A 19,402-nucleotide genomic window follows, 5' to 3' on the forward strand; every position below is an offset into this window, starting at 1 on the left:
ATCTGGATACTCCTCTCTGCCTGCTACCAAGCCCTGTGCTTTGCTGGTGCCCCTCAGCCACAACCCACAGCTCCCTGCTATCCCAGGCCTGGGCTCCCCACCCCACCTCTCCCAGTGGCCCTCAATCCAGACTAGCAGCTCCACCCCTTCCATCTATGGGCGAATACCATTTCCCTTTTGTCCTGGCTGCGACTACTCCACGAGTAGCCAGCAGGTGGCAGTGTCCCCGCAGCCCGCCGCACCCGCGCAGGGAGCAGCCTTTGTGTGCCTGAGTCTTTACGTTCCTGAAACCTACCCCGGGCTCCATGAATGGATCTCAGCCCGTCGCAGGTGCCACGCGGCGCTTCCTGCACCCAAGGGCCCTACGAGCCAGCGGAACAGTGTGCACCGACCCTAGTGCATACTCACAGGCTGTGGCAATGGGCTGGATGCAGCCCCGAACACCTGCCTGCTGTATGGGGACAGCCCATGGGAAGAGTAGAGGTGGCCCTGCCACTAATGCCCAGAGGCTGCATCCGTGTGCTGCACGGCCTCCCCGCCTGTTGCACAGCGGCAGTCCAATGGAATGGTGCATTGTTCTGTGGCTCTCAGCTGCATAGGACTCGTGCAAGGCTGCATTGACCCTAGTGCATGATTATAGCTGCATCAATGTGCCCCAAACTCTGTGCTAGCTGCATGTGGTCACAGCATGGGAATGATGCAGGCTGCATGACTCCAATGCATGCATATAGGCTGCATTGCTGCTGCACACACCCAGCATGCTCATAGTTGCATGGGGATAGTGCATCGGACCACCGCAGGCTGCACTGACCCCTAGTGCCTGCTCACAAGCGGCACCCATCTGCTGCAGTCACCCCCCACACGCCCCTGTCTGTCCCATGGGGATAGCGCTTGGGACTGGATTATGATACAGCTGCATCCACAGCACCCTGGATGCTGCGTGATGCAGATTGTGGGGTAGCACCCACCATCCCCAGCCATTACCATGGTGGCTGGGACGTCTCTGGGGAGACATTGATTTTCAGGCCCCTGCTCCGTTCTACCCACTCGTCTCCCCTTCCTGAAACACAACAGAACTGAAGGGCTGCAAGGAGATACCCTCACTCCCCTCCCAGAGCCAAGGATAGAACCCAGGAGTCCTGGCTTCCAGCTCCCCACACTGGGGACCCCCCCCCCGGGGGCATTTAACCGGTGCCCTTGCCCCAGCATCCTGGGCACACGGGCAGTGCCAGCGTGGTGCCCGGAAGGGTATGATCTGCATCATGCTGGGGGAGTGTGGTAGGAAGCAGATAGCTGGGGGACTTGTGGGGACCACCCAAGGTGATGCCAGCCACAGGAGTGCAAGGGGGGCTCCCTTTGGCAGAGTCGCTTGCGGGCGCAGGCACAGAGGTAGGCTCGGATCAGGCCACGGAGGGTGTCACAGCCGGGCGCAGCTGCCGCGCTTGCTCCGGGGCCCTGGCCAGGCCAGGAAGCGTCTGAATCGCGGCTCTGTTACTCAGTCCCGGCCACGTGTTTTCCCGACGCCTTGGGCCAGGCCGGCCGCAGGGAGCCAGCTCTTAAAGGGACAGCGGCCCCCAGGGCCCCACCCCCCAGGGCCCCGCCCCGCAAATTGCCAATGGGGTCAGGGGGTGTGTGTACATGGACTGGGGCGGGGGCGGGGGCGATGGAACCTACTGAAGCGCTGCTCCTGCTGTCCCTTTGTATCCCGTTATCCCCCAACCCCCGCATCCCCTCTCCACAGCAGCCTCCCCCCAACCCCGCTGAAACGTCTCTACCATCACCCCTCCTTCTGCTGACCCGCTCCTCCGCCCCCTGGGCAGGTGGGGGGCTACACCCCAGCGTGGTTGCTAGCAAGCAGGAAAACATGCCCCAGCCCACCCTCCCGCCCTCGAGTTTTCCATGTGAGAAGGGGAATGTGAACCCAGGCCTCCAGGCCTTTCCATTCCACCCCTGTAAATCCGCCCCGCCGCCCTCTCCCCCTTACCTCTAGCTCTACTAACTTCTCTGCAGGGAGCATAATACTGGTCTGTACTGCCCCTGTGCCCCACCCCAGAGGTGGCACTAGCTGCAGCTCAGCAGGGGCAAAGGGATCCTTGGTCCTGCAGCCCTCTCCAGGGACTGCTGAATCTCAGCACCAGGCAAGGGATCCCTGTATAAACAGCTCCATGCCCCACCCCAGAGGTGGCTGCATCTCAGCACCAGGCAAGGGATCCCTGTATAAACAGCTCCATGCCCCACCCCAGAGGTGGCTGCATCTCAGCACCAGGCAAGGGATCCCTGTATAAACAGCTCCATGCCCCACCCCAGAGGTGGCTGCATCTCAGCACCAAGCCAGGGATGCTTGGGTTGGGTACACAGCCCCCCTGCCCCACCAGCATGAGGAGCCATCACTAGATTTCCCAGCCACTCAGCTCTCACTGTCTCTACCCTAGTCCCTCTCCAAATGCCCCCCCATCCCCTACCCCCTCACAAACTGCAGCCTGAGCCAGATGGGAAGGGGGGTTCCTTCCTTGCTATCTCCCAGGCTGCAGGGAGCTGCTCCTCCCCAACCATCGCTGATTTCCCACAGCAGAACAGGAAGGATGGAGACATAGACGGGGACGGACATGAGGGGGGAAGCTCAGCTGTCTGTGGGGACAGCTAGGGGAGGGGGCAGGGGGGTTGGACAAATTGACAGCTCCTTTGTTATGGACAGACAGACATGCCCCCTCCCCCCCATTGTGAGACAGAAGGACAAATCGGCATGCCCTGGAGAGGCCAGAGAGGGGCAAGATATGGTGGGGGAATTAGATGGGGGAATGGATGGACAAACGGGGGGCGGAGGGAAGAAACCACCAAGAATAAACCCTGTGGCCTGGACACACAGCATGTGCAGCGGAAGGGCAGAATCCGCCCCCCCCGCCGCCCCCAGGTCTGTGACAGACAGGCAGAACCCCATGGGGAAGGAGCAGACAGCCCCTGGGTATGGGGGGGGGAGGGAGTTTAGGGGCGGGATACCTCCGGGATGGACAGACGGGGGGGGGGGGGGGGGCAGAGAGACAGGCCGATCGACCTTGGGTTAGAGGGAGGGGTAGGCCGAGCTCCCTGTCCCGTGGGGGAGGGTTGACGGAGGGACCGGGGCGGGCGGGGGGGAATAGACCATGGATGGGACAAAAAGTCGCTGGGTTGGGGCCGAGCAGGCTGACCTCACTCCACCCCCTGCAGTGGGGGGGGGGAATGACGGACAGACAGGCGGACACAAGAGGTGAGGGAACGACGGACTGACAGACAGACCCTGCAATGGGTGGCGGGGGCGCAGCCTGACCTCCCTTCCCATCTCGTGAGGAGGGTGTTGACGGACAGAAGGACGGGGGGAGGGGACGGACAGACAGACAGACACGCGGCCCCTTTAAGGGGGCGGGGAGGGGGCGGGGGAGGGAGACGAGGAGCGAGCCATAGCAGCAGCAGCGGGACAAAGGGGCCGTCGGGGGGAGCGGATCGGAACCGAACCGGAGCCGGGAGGAACCGGTACTGCGGCTGGCGCGAGTGAGTCCCAGAGGTCCCGGCCCTAGCACCCAGGACAGCGCTGGCCGAAGCCGGTACTAGGAACTGGGGCTGAGAAGACCCGGTAGCGGTAGCACCGGGCGGATCCTGTACCAGCAGGAGACGGGGCTTTTCCATATTCTGGTTCTGATCCCGGCCCGGAAACACCAGGAAGAAGAGGGGATCCGGACCCAGTTCGGGCCAAGGCAGCAGCATGACCCGGTTCTGGTCGTACTAGGTTCTGGCAAGAAGCGAATTAGGGTCCGGGAGGAGGATCGGCCTCAGTTCGGTTTGCACGTGGTCCCAGAAAAAGGCAGGACGGATGCGTGTTTGGTCCTGATTCGGTGCAGACAAGAAGTGAATCTCGACCCAGCACCTAGTTCTAGGCTGAAGGCGGTTCTGGTTCCGGCCTGGGCCCGGTTCCGTGCCGTAGAAGGATCTGGCCCAGACTGCACGTGGTCCTGGTTCCTTGGAGGCAGAGCCCCGAGCCGGTAATAGCAGGATCCGGTTCTGGTTCCCGCGAGGGCAGGAGGCGGACCTGGTTCCTTCCATCGCGGTATCGGCAGCTGAAGGCGGCTTCGGTTCTGGACCCACGTGGGCCGGGGTCTGGGCTGAGGCAGCATCCGCAGGATCCACCTGAGAGCCGCTCCCGGGATCAGCAGCCGGAGGTTCTGAGCCCACGTGGGCCCGGTTCGGGGGGCAGCCCGTTCTGACCCGGTTCGGGTCCCCGGTCCGGCGGATGGCAGCGCCTTGCAGCCCGGAGAGCGGCCGGGCGGGGGCCACAAGCCCCCGCGTGTATTTCCAGAGCCCCCCGGGGGAGCCGGGCCAGGAGGAGGAGGAGGGGCCGGGCCGGCGCCAGGGGAAGGTCACGGTGAAATACGATCGCAAGGAGCTTCGCAAGCGGCTCAACCTGGAGGAGTGGATCCTGGAGCAGCTCACGCAGCTGTACGACTGCCAGGTACCCCGTCCCCCCGGGTCCTGGAACAGCCCCATCTCTGCCTGCCAGGGACCCCCGAGCCCCCAGCTTCCCTATCACCCCCACAGCCAAACTAGGGGAGTCCCCTCCCCCATTCGCCCGAGGACACCCCTTCCAGGCCCCAAAACCCAGATCTCGCCCGGTCACATGATTGTGACCCCCAGCTGGGAGCCGCCATCCCACTCCGACCTTCACCCTACGCGCCAGGTCTCCCCCAGATTCGCTCTGTAGCCGGTGGATTTGGGGGTCGGGTTGGACAGCTGCTAACCCCCCGCATTCGGGCGGGAGGGGGTCCTCCAACTTCCCCCAAGTTTCTCACGCTGCTTAGTTCCAAGGATTTCCTTTGCAGGCGGTAACCGCTTTAAAGTCTCAGGGGGGGCAAACAGGCAGCCTGGCAGCCCTGCCCCCGTTTCCAAAGTCAGTGGGGCTGGATGGAATCTAAACAGTTAATTCCTAAATTGTCGGGGGGGGGGGAATTACCCCGCCCGTTTGCCTCTGTCCTCTTTGGTGAGGGGTCCAGGGCATTTGGGAAGCTTTGGGGGCGGGTTGCTGGAATTAATCAGTTTTTGATGTTGGTGGGGGAATCCCCCCACGGGGGGGCACAGGCTAGTGTATGTGGACGCTCCCCCCAAGAACAGGGGGTGGGGCAGCGGTGGGGGGAAGGGCGGCCTGACTCTTCCCTGGCTTCCAGCTGACTTGCTTCCTGTTTCCAAATCTCCGTGGGGATTTCGGTGACTCCCGCTTGCACACAGCGCTGGGGGGAGGGGCGCACGCAGGGATCCCTCCCAGGGGCTGAGATGCAGCCACCTCTGTGGGGAGGTGCCAGGGCTGTTTGTACAGGGCCCCATGCGCCATATGGAGCTTGTCTCTGAGATGGCTAATGGGGCTGTAAGTAGCTGGAGCTGCTTGAGGGGCTGAATCTATTGTTCAGACTGGTGTCTGCCGTGCCCCCCCCGCGGGGGAGAGCCCAACTTCTGAATATAATTAGCCAGGGAGCTGATTAGTCGGGGTTCTTTTGCGGGGGAGAGGAGGTCTGAGCCTGGCTTCTGGAGTGGCGGGTGACCTGATTAGGCCGTTTCTGTTGTGCTGCTAAAACTCTTCCAACTGCTAATCCCCCCCACCCCCCAGGTTCCCAGTCTGGTTTAGTGTGGGTGGGGGGAAGCTGGGTGATGGGGGTAGGTGTGACTGCTCCCAGCATGCACTGCTCAGTCTCAGTCCAAGGTGGGGGCTGGTCTGTTCTTTGCTGTGTCTGTGGGGAGGTAACTAGTTGGGGGGCTACCCCAGTGCACTAACCCCCCACATCATTTCCACCCCTTCCCCAGGAGGAGGAGATCCCAGAGCTGGAGATTGATGTAGATGAGCTGCTGGACATGGGCAGCGATGATGCCCGGGGAGCCAGGGTGAAGGTAGGGGGTGCAGCAGGGTCCCCCTGCCAGTGGGCACGCTGTCATTCCCGTGGGGCTCAGCTGGCAGTCCAGGGGGTGGGGGGGGAGTGCACGGTGGGGCTGGGACTAGTGAGGTGCCTAGGATGGTGGCAGGGGGTTGGTGGAGTGCCAGGCTAGAGGGGAAAGATTGGGGCAGCAAAGCACCACACTGTAGGGGATGGTAGCCAGCCTGGTGGGGGTAGAATCTGGGACAGCACTGACCTGGCTGCAGGGAGGGGCCTGTAGTAGCCACCCATGGGGTGAGGTTTCATGCCAGCTTGTTGAGATGAGGGGGGAGCTGGCCTAGGAGGGGAGGGATTGTGATACAGGGCTGGGGATCATGCAGCCTGAGGGGGCGGGGAACCCGAGGGACAGGGTGTGGTGGGGTCTTGGAAGCCATGGGGCAGGAGCTGGCAGGGGAGGAAGCAGGGCTGGGAGTTACAAGGAAGGGGGATATAAGGTGAGGAGCTGGGGTAGGAGATCCTGGTGTGAACCATGAGGCAGGGATGGGGGGGGGGCAGGATAGCTGCACTGCAAGAACTGTTATGTTGGGGGTGGCAACTGGACCTAGAGGTGGATCCCCATGGGAGGCCCCCCCTCAGCCCTGACCCTCCTCTCTTTCCCTTCCCCAGGAGCTCCTGGTTGACTGTTACAAGCCCACAGAGGTGAGTGACAAGTCCCCCTCCATCTCACACAGGAGCCAGAAACACTGGGACCCGCCCCCTGGACAGTGGGAGGGGAGGTGGATGGCTCTGGGCCCGCCCCCCCGCAGTTGTTGTGATCAGTCTGGGGTGGGGGGGTGTCAGCAGCTGCTATTCCCTCTCCAGTTCCCCCCTGCACACCTGTCATTTTGGGGTGTGGGCTTCCTCTCCAGAGCTGGTTTCTGGGGCCCTCTGAAACCTACCGCTGGGTGGGGCTGTATCCTTAGAGGATCCTGGGCAGCTAGGGGAAGGAACCAGCCTGGGAGGGGGTGGGGGCTGTCTATGAAGGGGAGCAAGGTCAAGTGGGTTAGAGCAGGGTAGGTGGGAGTCCTCCAGCACTCTATCAGAAAGGAAAAGGGCATTCCCCTCCTGCCCCCTGTAACCCTTCTCCTCTTCCTCCCCACCAGGCTTTTGTGGGGGACCTGCTCGACAAGATCCGAGGCATGCAGAAGCTCAGCACCCCCCAGAAGAAGTGACCCCCCCACCTCCTCAGACCCACCTCCTCCAGCTGAGGGAGTGGGAAAAGCAACCAATGGCACCAGGCTGGAGTGGGGGAACCCCTCTAAAGTTTGGGGGTGTAGAGGGAGGGGCCCCCCCTCCTTAACCTCCCCAGCGCATTGATAATCACTAGCCAGCTGGACAGCTCCTTAGCAATACCCCCATGTGAGCCCCCTCTTTTTTGGTAGTGGGGGGCCCTAGGGGGGTTATGATTTGATATTTTTAAGGATTTTTTAATTATTACATGAATTTTCTGTTGTGTTTTTATATGAATTTAATAAAAGTTTGAGAGTTGGGGGGGCTGCTGTTCTGCATGGGGGGGCTGGAGTGGGGTAAGGTGAGTGGTTTGGGGGGTGCAGGACCAAGGGGGGAAACTGCTGCAGGCAGGTTGGGGGCCAGAGGGTGGGACCCACTGGTATAAGTGGGCACTGGTGCATGTGTGGGGGACACTCCCAAGTGTGGGGGGGCTGAAGGGCATTATGTGGGATGGGAATCAGCAGGGCTTCCGTCTTGGGATGACCACCCCCTTTCCCAAGCATTGTTTGATGGGAGCAGGGGGACTGTGGGTGGATACCCCCATTTGAAGAAGGGAATGGGGGGCAGGTCCAGCCTGGGCCCCATTTTCCCAACAAGGGTGGTGGGATCCCTAGCAGGGTAACACTGTTCCTGCCAGCAGGCCCAGCCAAGATGCTAATGGGGAGTGGGGGTCATCAGTACTAAGGGAAGCCCTCAGCATCTGCAAATCACCTGGGAAAGACAGGCAGAGGAAGGGCCAACTGAGCCCCACGCAGGTGCTTGGCCAAGCATTGGGGTGCCCAGCGCCAGCCAATGGTACCACCTCGCACCCCCAGAGCAGCCCTTCTCCTTCCCCATGCACAGCCACTGCCAGCTCTGCACTCCCCAGGCCCTCCCTCCCATGGGAGGCAGCTGCTGTGGCAACCAGGTGACAAGGGGGGTCCCAGCACTGGCAACAGGCTGGCTGTGCTCAGGGGGGCTCCCTGGCCCTGTGACGTCCATGCCCCAGGAGGCCAGTTAGGCTCCGTCCAGGCCAGCCTGAGTCCCTCCCCTCCCCCACTCGTGGCAGGGCTGAGCTCAGCACGGAAAGAATGTCCCTGGCTCCTGGAACGAATCGGGCGGCAGCCGCACTTCGTGCTTCCGGCCTGAGGTCACCGGGCGGCTGGGAGCCGGCAGGACAGGGCTGGGGCCAGCACCCCACTGTGGTGGGGACGAGTGTGCTGGCAGCCTCCACTCCACCACACCCCAGCCCGGCTCCCTGCCCTCCAGCAGCAACCCAGCTGGCTCCCCGATCCACCCTGCTGAGTAATGGAGGATGGGGCTGACCAGATGGGCCTGGCACTGCCCCTCCCTCCTCTCCTTGGGCAATCCACCCCAGGTCTGCCAGTGGCCCTCGCTCCTGACCCACAGCCCCTGCTGTCCTGTCCCGGGGCCCTTGTGAGCACAGGGTGCGGCTGCTGTGTCACAGGGTGGAACTGGGAGCAGGCTGAGTCACTGCTGCTGGTTCCCACGTGTTGCCCGCTCTGCCTTTGAAGCTGGCCTGCAGCAGGTCAAGGCTTGCCCCCAGCTCAGCTCCTCGGCTCCAAGCCAATGCCCTCTGGGAGCCACTGCCAGTGCCCTAGGCCTCCCTTCTGCCCTGCCCATGCTGTCCCAGGCACAGCCCCGCCCCAGAGTGAGCAGCCCCTCCCACCCGTCTGGGAGAGCGGGTCACAGGTGGAGGGGCTGCCAGCTCTTGCCAGGCACCTGGTGCCACCATGTGGCAAAGGCAGGCAGTGCTGCTCCATGGCAGGACGGTTCACAGCACCTGCCTGGAGGCAGGGGAGAACCCAGAAGCCTGGACTCCCTGCTCTGACGAGCCCCCGCTTCCCTCCGAGATTGCACCCAGGAGCCCCAGCTCTCCATTTCCTTTGCTCTGGGCTTGCACTGCCCCGCACCCACTCCCCTCACACACTGGGCAGCTCCAGTCTGTGCTTTTATTTTTGATCTTCCAGGATTTCCTTTGAACACCCCTCTGCTCCCCCGTGTGGCTGTGTGCACACACCATCCTTCCCCCCACCAAGCCCAGGCCCCCCAGACCTCTTCCCCACCCACCCACAGCCAACGCCGCCTGCCTACAGCTCCGGTCGCCGCTCAATCTTCAGCAGCTCCACCTCGAAGATCAGTGTTGCACCACCTGGAGGGGGGCAGGGCAAAGTCAGGGGGGCATCATGCAATCCTGCCCCACTCCTCCCCCACCCAGGCAGGAACCCCCCAGCCATTCTGCACACCGGGGACCCTATGTTGCTGTGGGGGAGGGGAACAGGGGAGGACCTCACTGCCCGATGGCCAGATAGGGGCCCTGCTGCCTGGGGAGCAATAGGGGAGGGGCTGCCCTAGTGAGAGACTGGAGGGAAGCTGTGGAGATCTGAGGGGTTGGCAGTTCACACAGATGGCACCACTGCCCCAAGGGACAGGCAGGGACCAAGCACATGGGGGACACGGTGGCCTTACCTGGGATCTTGGGTGGAGCCCCTCGGTCCCCGTAGCCTTGGGAGGAAACAGAGAAAAATTAAAGCAAGAAACTGACACCACCCCCCACCCCAATGCGGCGGGGCATGGAGGGGATGGGACGGACACACAACTACTCCTGGGGGGAGGAGAGGTTTCGGGCAGGGGCTGAGCAATGGGAAAGAGGCCAGACTGGCACAAAGAGCACCCTCCCCTAAATGTCAGTGTCTGTTGGGCACCCAAAGCAGTGCCCCTCCTTCCCCCCCACCTGCTTTCCCACAGGGGACTGGCCTAGGAGTGAACATCCTGATGCCTCTCAGTCCTGACCCACAGCCCCCTGCTATCCCAGCCCCAGGCTCCCACCTCTACTGATGCCCCTCAATTCCCACCCACAGCCCCCTCTGGTGGTGGTTCTGGGCAGGTGACTTTAGCAAGACGTGGAAACTGGAGAGAGACCCAACAGTTTGATCATTGGTCCCTGCCTGCTAGGACTGGATCAGAGCTGGTGTCCCTTAGAGGAGAAAGGCCTTGTACCCCGCTCCCCCTGCAGAGGGGGTCAGTCCAATCCCTGGCTACCTACCCAGCTCGGAGGGAATCACCAGTTTCCTCTTTTCACCCTCGCACATCCTGAAAGGAGACAGCAGTGAGACTTGCTGAGTCAACAGCGCCAGACTTCTCCATCAGACCCCCCCTGCTCCCCTCCACAAAGCCCCTTTAAGGAAGCAAAGACAGGATCATCTGCTTATTGTAGCCCAACTGCAGCAAACATCACCCCTGCAGCTTCCCTGTTACGCCACCACTCAGAGCCCTCTCCGGGGGCAAAAAGCTAAGGCTGGAAGGCAGGACTCCTGGGTTCTACCCCCAGCTCTGGGAGGGGAGTGGGGCCCTGTGGGCTAGCGTAAGGTGTGGGGGCCGTGGGAATGAAAGTCAGGACTCCTGGGGGAGGGGAATGGGTCTCACGGGCTAGAGCAGGGGCCTGGGAGGCAGGACTCCTGAATTCCACTCTTGGTCCTGCCACTGACTCACTCTATGGATCTTGGGGAAGTCACCCCCACACCCTTCTCTGCCATCAGGAAAACTCCACTTCACAATGGCAAAGAGCTCAGGGCACCTCTGCCGCTGATCGTCTGTGCAGGTAAAATGAATCATGGGCAAGTTTATGGGAGAGTCAATATTGCCCAGATTCCTAATGTCTGAGGCCAAAATTGTCAATGGACTATCTACCTTCAACTGCACATGACAGCTAGAAATCCCCCACTGGCACAGAGTGCTGGCTAACCCTAGTAACACAAATAGCAGGAATTTAACAGAATGAATGTATTGCACATGCTGAAATCTGGCAGAGTTCAACCACCTCCATTGTACCTCAATCAATAAGGGCCTCATGGGGATCTGAAGGTGAAGGGGCTCAAAGCCTGCTGCTGATCCAGGGAAGGTGTATGGTGTAATGGCTGCATTTGGACCTCTAAGCCCAGGAATTGGAGTGTGAGCATCAGTGGGATTGCCAGTCTCCAATTTCCCTTGCTCGGACTCCTCTTTCCCAAGGGCTGCTGTGGATTCTCTATCATGGCAACTGTTAAATCAAGATGGGATGTTCTTCTAACAGCTCTGCTCTAGTTCGGCCAGAATGAGTCCAATGGCCTGGGACAGGAGGTCAGGCCAGATGGTTACCGTGGGCTCTTCTGGCCTTGGGATGGATGAGTGCGCAGGAAAGACTCAGTTCTAGACCTATCTTCGGTACTGCTCTGGCCCCCATCCCCACGGGGTCTGGGCACCTCAATCTTTAGGACAGGTCTGAGGCTGGGCAGAGCTATTATCCTCACCTGCAGATGGAGAAACCTAGTGACCTGCCCATGTAGCGAATGAAACCAGGGCTTCCAGAGCCCTAGGCTAGGGCCCTGTTTGTCTTACAGTAGCACCTAGGAGCTAGCCCCATTCTGAGAACTAGCGATCTAAGCAGCTCTAACCACTATACCACCCTCCCCCAGTGGGGATCACTTTTGGGGCACTTGACCACCCCCTGGCAGGTTTGGAATCCCTACCAACCCTGTTGCTTGACCCAGGGTGGCTTACATGCATGAGAATCCATTTTCTGCTTGCTACACACTGTCAGTCAGCTCTTGGTTATAAGCTCATCCACCCCGTGAACCACTGCTGGCTCCAAAAGCAAACAGGGCAGCCCAAACCAAAACGACAATAGGCTTAAAAACCAAGATTGGTTGAGAAGCATAGGAGACAGTCATAGTGGGGAAGACAGTAGTGTCAGAAGAGCTGCTGCTCATTGGGCTATGTGGTGTATCCGCCCCCCATGGGGAAAAAATAAATCCAGGTATCCACCTGTAACCACTGCTAGGGATGGACAGCGTGTGGTACTAGCTTGGCTATGGCCACTGACAGTTGAATAACGTAACTGGAGCACCATGGCATAATATTCAGCGTGTCTAGAGGTTAGAACAGAAGGGGCTGTTCTAACCCAGGACTTCTGGATTCTATCCCCAGCTCTGGGAGGGGAGTGGGGTCTAGTGGGTTAGAGCAGCGGAGGCTGGAAGCCAGGACTCCTGTTTTGTCTACAGCTCTGCCGCTGACCCAGAGTAGGACTAGGCGGCATCCATTTTCAAAGAGAAGAAGCTGTTAATCTCTTTGCTGTGAAGTCACACAGAATGGACAGCCCCAGCGATCGATGGCTGGCTGGCAGCATCAGGAAGATCACTGCCAACAGGGCAGGTGGAGTGAAGTCTGAATTAAGGATCAGGAGGCATGTGGAGAGTGTGGGAATTGTGGTCATATCCGTATGAACCATAGTCGTGACTCAGTTTCCCCACCCATTTGGGATTGCCACCCCCTGGTGGGAAGGGGTTACTTTCCCCTCTAGTGCAGGGGAGAAGGGACAGCTGCTGGTCTCTCTAGCGGGGGGCTGATGCATCAAGAACTGTCCCTAGGCAGGGAGCCCTGGAGAAACACTGGGAGTCCTGCTGGCTGGCCACAACTACCAGCCAAGGGAGAAGGAGACCCAGACACAGCAGGGCGGCACCTGGGCACCAAGAGGCTGAGGTCACTGTGATCAGATTTCAGCTGCCAGCACTCAGTGTAGGGAGACAGAGGGACTCCAGGCTTTGGACCAGAGTGGCAGGTGATGCTGCCAGCATGGACTCATATTTCAGCTTTGTTTTCCATTCTAAGATGGCCCCTTTAACGATGGAGGCCAATTGACTAATAAACACCTGCCTGTTTTGGAAAGGCTGTGCCGGGTCGCTGCAAATCCCTGTTGGTTGCATCACGCCCTAAAGGGATGAAGTGTCTACCAGGCAGTAGCTGGGCAGCCACAGGGAAAGAGGTGGTGCTGGAGCCCAAGGGCCCCGTCTCAGAGCAGCGGGTTTCACCCTTTGTCAAAGGGGGTGGTTCTAGGCTGTAGCACAGTGCAATGGATGCTCCAAGATTGTACAAAGGCTGGGGCATGGATCGCTCTGCACAACCATGCCAAGGCTCCCGCTGGTCAAGTAGGAGCTGGGTGGGGAGGGCAGGGCTGCAGCCGGTCCTGACTGTGCAGTGCCTGGGACAGCAGAGGGTCCTCAGGGGCTACTGTAATAAACGTGATTAACACCAGAGAAGGGGGAGGCCAAGTGACATATGGAGAGAGGCTAAAGGGGACTGTGCCACATGCCCCTCCACGAGCTGGACGCCTGGGTCCCTCACTCTGTGATTCCAGCCACAGCTTGAGCTGAGGCCAGGCTCAATGTGGGGGGACTGCTCTCAACACCCCCTCCCCCAACTTGCAGGGCAGGACGTTACCCAAGCAGGCCTTGGTCCCAGCCTTTGATGACTTGGCCCGTCCCCAGCGAGAAGATGAAGGGCTGGTCACGTGGGATGCTGCTGTCAAACTCGGTCCCGTCTTCTAGCTTGCCCTGTGGGAAAGGAGGGGGTGAGATGGAGGGGCCTGCCCCCAGCTAGACACTCCCTTCTTGCAACACACAAACATTGCCCCAGGAGCTACTGGCAAATACTTGTGCCCTTCCTTTCCCCTGCACTAATGGCGCACCAGTGACGTCGGCTGGCTAGGTCTCTCCTTGGCCCCAGAACCTTGGGCTAGCTGGTGCCTCCCGTGCCTGCTGGCATACAGACCCCCTGGCCCTAGCTGGTTGGCACTGCCCCCTTCCCTACCATGGGGTAGCACTCACGGTGTAATGCATGTGCAGCACATCTCCCTTGCGGGATTTGATGGGGCAGTTCTCCACCCGCTTCTTGACACCAATCTGCAGTTTTCTCTTGCCCTCAGTGCCCAACGCTGGCTGGCAAAGCGCCGACAGGCAGAGTGTGAGTAGCGCTGTGGCCTGGCTCAACTGCATCCTGGAAGGACATGCAACAAGAACCCAGATAGTGGGGGTAAACCAAGAGACTTGCCCTCAATCCCAACCAGTGTGTCCCCCCCACTGAGCTGGATTGGAGCCAGCCCCCCTAAAGAGGAAAGTCCCCATATCCTATTCCCTCCCCCTGAGCCATCCAGTACCCTTGCCCTGGGACCAATTCAGAGCCAGCATCCCCTAGAAAGGAAGGTGCTGTCATCCCATGCCCTGGGCCTGAACCAATCCTCTGCACACCCCATGCCCCCTCCCCCCCAACTCAAACACACAGTGACATGCTGTAAATATTTTAAGCCCTCCACTGGTCCTTCATACTGCTACCCGCCCCTCCAGATCCTACCCTAGGCATGCAGCGGTGCGTTGTCCATCCGTCCGGATCCCCCCCGTCCCAGCCTGGGAGCCTCTGGATGCCCCACTTACCTGTCCTCCAGCTGAAGGAGCCTCTCCTCCTCTCCCTTCCCTAGTAGCACCACTGCCCTCTGGTGTGCCAGCCAGAGAATCTTGTGGACGATGGGGTCTCCCTAAGTCCACCAAGTCTCCCCACCTGCATCCCCTAGTCTAGCTCTCCTCAATGTGATTTCCCCATCTGTATCCCCCTTCCCACTCCCCAGTGTGCCTCAGTGGGGTCTCCCTACCTGTGCCCCCCATTCCCACCCACCCAATGCGCCTCAGTGGGGTCTCCCTACCTGTGCCCCCCATTCCCACCCCCCAGTGATATCTGCTCCCCTAACAGTGTGCGTTTGCAGTTCCCCCCAATATCAGGCCCCATGCGATGCACATTGCCTTTGCCCACTTAGGGTGCCTCATGCCTCCCCTCTCCCTGCCCAACTCTTCTGTCCCCCGCTTTCTGGAGGGTCCACATCTGTGCCTCCCCTTGGTCCTCCTCGCCTTTTGTGGCCTCCCAGGCCCAGACCCACATCTCCCCAGCTCCTGCAGGGTCCCTCACCTTGTGCACCCAGATGTCCCCAGGCCCCCCTGCAGGAGCTGGCTTCTCCCTGGGGATCCACACTTGGTCAGGATCTGTGGGGCTCTCCCCTCTTCCACCACGGGTTCCCCTCGATACCCACCTGTCCTGGGCACCCCAGGGAGGCACCTCAGTCACTGGGGAACCCTTGATATGCCTGCGGGGCACCCAAACCTCAACAGGGCCCTGCTCCCCTGCCCGGGCCCCCTGCCTCCACTCCCTATGGATCCAGATTGCCTCTCCCTGGCCACCCCCCACTGGGACCCTCTGCGGCCCTTTCCTCAGGGGTAGATCCCGCTTGGGCCCCACTTGCCTCACAGACTCCTGGCTTCCCCCAGCCCCCCTCAATCCGCCGTGACCCTGGGAGTCCCCCCTCCCTGCACCCCCAGACTCCTGGGACCCCCCAGCCCCCAGCTCACCCCCCCTCAATCCGCTGTGACCCTGGGAGTCCCCCCTCCCTGCACCCCCAGACTCCTGGGACCCCCCACCCCCCAGCTCACCCCCCCTCAATCCGCTGTGACCCTGGGAGTCCCCCCTCCCTGCACCCCCAGACTCCTGGGACCCCCCAGCCCCCAGCTCACCCCCCCTCAATCCGCTGTGACCCTGGGAGTCCCCCCTCCCTGCACCCCCATGACCTGGGCCTTCCCTCTCCGGGCCCCTCGCCCCTCTCGCTGGACCCCCGCTTTCTTGGGGCTCCACGTCCCCTGCTGGGGCCCCCCGCCCCTGGGCTCCCTCGGGACCCCCCATCCCCCGCTCTCACCTCCTCGCCAGACCCTGCTCCAAACCCCTCTGCGCAGCCGCCGACAGCTCCCACTTCCCGATTGGCCGGGGCCGGAAGCCGCCATCTTCCTCATCACGTGAACAGCGCGGCTCCGTGTCACGTGACCAGGGGCAACCGCACTTCCGATCTGGCTGCTGGCGACGCAAAATGGCGTCCATGGGGGGCGGGTCCTTTCTGCTCTGGGCGGGGTTCACCCCTCAGGGACACGCTCTGTGACCTCAGATAACCTTATATGGTCCTTTGACCCTCTGTGACCCCTGACCCCATGTGACCCCCCAGTGCCCACCTCTGACCCCAGGACCCCGATGGCTCATGGCGACCCCTGCCCTCCCAGCCCTAGAGCTCCCCCACCACCCTTGTTCTTCTGCCTTGGCCCAGCCCTTCCCCCGCTCTGCACCCCCATCTCTAGTGACCCCTGGCATCCATCAGTATCTCCCAGGATCTGCCCCAGCTCCTGCGACCCCCCAAGGCCCCCTTCCTGACCCCCTCACCCCACACACTTGGGGCTCCCCCGTCAGTCTGTCCCAGGGCCAGAGGAGAGATGGCACCTTCCCCACATGGCCATGCCCATTATCCCCACTAGGGGGTGCCAGTGCCCCATGACAGCGCTGGAGGGAGCAGGCTTGGTGGGAGGGGAGGGTTCCCCCCCTTTATCTTTTCCTTTCCCTTTGCTTTTCCAGTGCCAAGTGCTCACCCGGCTTGCTAGTTGTACAGGTGTGACGGGGCTGGATCTGATGCTTCTCCTGCCTCAGGGAGGCTGTTGGCACCATTCACTCAGTGCCCAGGGCGGCAGTTGGGGGTGGCTGACTGGGGTGGTAAGAGGATGGCAAGGGGTTTATGGGGGGAGTCCTATTATTGCCCTGAGAGGTCCCTGATGCAAAGGGGTTAACATCACCATCCAGCTCTGTCCCTGGCATCGTTGGGGCCTGCAGGGCTGTGTGCTCCCTCCTGGAATCCCAGGGGGCATTTTGCCAGAAGATGGGGTGATTAGATGAGATCTGAGGTATCCTGCTATGGCTATGTGCCAGTTGCAAACTAGGGTGGTGGTAATTATAGCTGACGTAAGCCAAACACAACCCTCCCCTGGCCCTGGGTATTACTGGAGAGCATTATGTCTGGGCTGCACCACCCCCAACCTGAATTCAGATCCTGGCATCCAGGTCATGATACCCCTGTCCTGGCTTTGGGGCATCCAAGCCATGACACCATCCTGCCTTTGGACCCTGGCATCTGGGTCATGACACCTCTGTCCTGGCTTTGGACACTGCTGCTTTGGCTTGCGACCTCTTCCATTTGCCAAGGGCTGTTGCCCCAGCCCCCTTTGTTTCTGATCCCAAGGCTCTTGAGCCCTGTCCCCCTCACTCATGGATCTTGCCTCAGGAGGCAAGTGATGTGTAGGTTGGGGAGCCCAGGGTTGGGTTAGCAGGGGGCTGTGAGTCAAGATCAAGGGGCACGAGCAGAGCTGGGTGGCAGGGCAGGGCTGGGTTAGCAAGGGGCTGTGGGTCAGGATTGAGAAACACTGGCACAGCTGGGGTGGAGGGTAGCCCTCTATTTCTGTGCCCTGGCAGCTGCATGGCACCCCTGCTTGCCCAGCATGGAGTACAATCTGCAGCAGTGCCAATGCCTAGGCCCTGGCTCATTTCCCCACTGGCCTTGGCCAGGGGCTGGGGGGTTGTGTCTCAGGGGCGTCAGAGGGAGCTGCCTGGGGAGCCAGCCAAGCCCCCCACAGGACTCTCCAAATATTGACTTTCCTGAGGGCTCTGACTGGGACCAAAGTGCGGCCAGAATGGAAATCAGTTGGGCAGAAGCCGTGGGGGGAAGCCCAGTGCCCTGGCAGTTTTCAACCCCTTCCAGAGTCCTGGATAGAACCCAGGAGTCCTGAGTCCCCAACCACTAGACTCTCCTCCCCTCCCAGAGCCAGGATAAAACTCAGGAGTCCTGGCTCCCAGTCCACCCCCAATGGGGCATGGTGCCATCTCTCTCTGCCCCCTTGCTCATGGGATGCTGGGAGGGCTGGGGGATGTTTATGTCTCAGGTTGCACTTAGTGCCTCTGGGGTCAAAGTCGCCCCTCCACCCCTCCCCCTGCCATTTCCTGGAGCTTCTGGGTGGGGACAAAGTCTGGAGGCAGCGGGTGCAGGACAAACAAGCAGTCCTGCCTCCCCAACTCCCTGCCTCACACCTTCCCATCCTGCCTTGGGACCCTGGCGTCCAGGCTGCCCTGCCCCCAGACTGGCTTGGAACCCCCGTCTGGCTTGAAGCCCATGTCAGGGCAACAGCACCCCTCTGGCCTGGCATGAGCCCCTGGCATCCAGGACCCTGCCCCCTGCCTGGCTTGGGACCCTGGCATCCAGGCTGCACTGTTTCTGGAGTCAGACCCCACCTGTTGAGGATTCCTGACCCCTTGCCCCCGGACCCCAGGTCCTCATGGCACCTGCGCTATGGCCCTGCCTGTTCCCCCGCTCCCCGATCCCAAGCAGCTTACGTGCACCAGAGCAGGAGGCCACAGCCATGGACTGATAAGAGATTGGCAGCGAGCGCTCAGCTATGGGCCCTCTGCCAGGCTGCGTGGCTCCTTATCAGCCAGAGGCCATGCCCCCACCACCCCCAGGCTCCCTGAGGCCATGGCATGTGCGGGAGGGCAGAGGCTTGCCCTCAGATCCCCCTCCTGACCAGCCACTGGATCCTGGGAGTTTATCCAGCTGGAATCAACACATCAGAGCCAGAGAGTGGGGTCCAGTGGTTAGAGCAGGGGAACTGGGAGTCAGAACTCCTGAACTCTAGCCCTAGCTCCATCCATGTGAGACTTTGGGCCATCCTTCCCCCAGCTGGGTGCCTCATTTTCCCCTGCTGGGTGGCGAGGGCACCCTGCCTCCTCTGTGCAAATATGCAGGAAGCAGGTTTAGACCCACATTTTGCTGAAATAGGAGCCATTTCAGCACCTGAAGAAGCCCAGGGCAGATGAGGCAGGCTGGGCGAGTGGCACATATAGTGGGAGAACAGGCCAAGGTGGCACAGGCAGAGCTGTGAACCTGGTGTCCTGGCTCTCAGCCCCTCCTGCTCTAACCCACTAGACCCCACTCCCCTCTGAGAGCTGGGGATAGAGCCCAGGAGCTCTCACCCTTGCACTCTTCCCCCTTGTAGATGCATGATGTGCCCTGATCCCTGCCCCTCCCCCTGGTACCTAGGAAGCCTGCTCTTGGGCACAAGATGTGAGGGGGTGGGGCAAGTGGAGCTGGGCTATCCCTGAGCTGCCCCCAATCCCTGTGTTACATGTGGTTCACACAGGCAGGTGCTGGCTCTGCCAGGATCCACCCCTCCCTTTTTCCCAGAGCTGCTGCCTGGTCATGAAGTGCAGCACGTCTCTGTGGGCAATGCCAGCACCGGCCCATTCACTGGTGCTGGGCACTAGAGTGACAGCTCTGCGTGCTCCCAAGGGAGGGGGACAGGCCCCAGAGCCAGGAAGGAAATCCCCCACATATTCCCTCCATCCAGTTCTCTGATGGGTCTCAATGCTGACCTACAGCCTCCTGCTATCCCAGCCCTGGGCTCACCACGGCTCTGCCCCTGCCCCTCAGCCCCTTGCTAGCCCAGCTCTGGGCTCCCCACCCCCACAGCTCTGCCCAGGCCCCTCAATCCTGACCCACAGCCCCTTGTTGCCCAGCCCACCTGTTTTTC

General features: G+C 61.0%; 2 protein-coding genes across 3 annotated transcripts; one reads left to right on the forward strand and one right to left on the reverse strand.

Moving 5' to 3' along the window:
* The first annotated feature begins 3,412 nt into the window (after positions 1 to 3,412).
* Positions 3,413 to 7,415, forward strand: PPP1R14B (protein phosphatase 1 regulatory inhibitor subunit 14B). Its single transcript, XM_073351759.1, has 4 exons — positions 3,413 to 4,480; positions 5,821 to 5,904; positions 6,555 to 6,587; positions 7,031 to 7,415. The coding sequence occupies exons 1-4, from the start codon at positions 4,262 to 4,264 to the stop codon at positions 7,097 to 7,099; spliced, it is 405 nt and encodes a 134-aa protein (XP_073207860.1). The 5' UTR covers positions 3,413 to 4,261; the 3' UTR covers positions 7,100 to 7,415.
* A 339-nt stretch (positions 7,416 to 7,754) lies between these two features.
* Positions 7,755 to 15,957, reverse strand: FKBP2 (FKBP prolyl isomerase 2). 2 transcript variants are annotated; one of them, XM_073351757.1, is made up of 6 exons: positions 15,706 to 15,957; positions 13,799 to 13,967; positions 13,413 to 13,525; positions 10,204 to 10,250; positions 9,627 to 9,662; positions 7,755 to 9,309 (listed from the first exon to the last, which is right to left on the reverse strand). In XM_073351757.1, exons 1-6 carry the CDS (start codon positions 15,882 to 15,884, stop codon positions 9,248 to 9,250), a joined length of 606 nt encoding a protein of 201 aa, XP_073207858.1. In that variant the 5' UTR covers positions 15,885 to 15,957; the 3' UTR covers positions 7,755 to 9,247. The 2 variants fall into 2 exon arrangements, with proteins under 2 accessions (XP_073207858.1, XP_073207859.1); XM_073351758.1 differs by lacking the exon at positions 15,706 to 15,957 and adding an exon at positions 14,402 to 14,607.
* Between the last annotated feature and the right edge of the window lie 3,445 nt (positions 15,958 to 19,402).

This window comes from Lepidochelys kempii, chromosome 7 (assembly GCF_965140265.1).
Source record: "Lepidochelys kempii isolate rLepKem1 chromosome 7, rLepKem1.hap2, whole genome shotgun sequence".
NCBI lineage: Eukaryota > Metazoa > Chordata > Testudines > Cheloniidae > Lepidochelys > Lepidochelys kempii.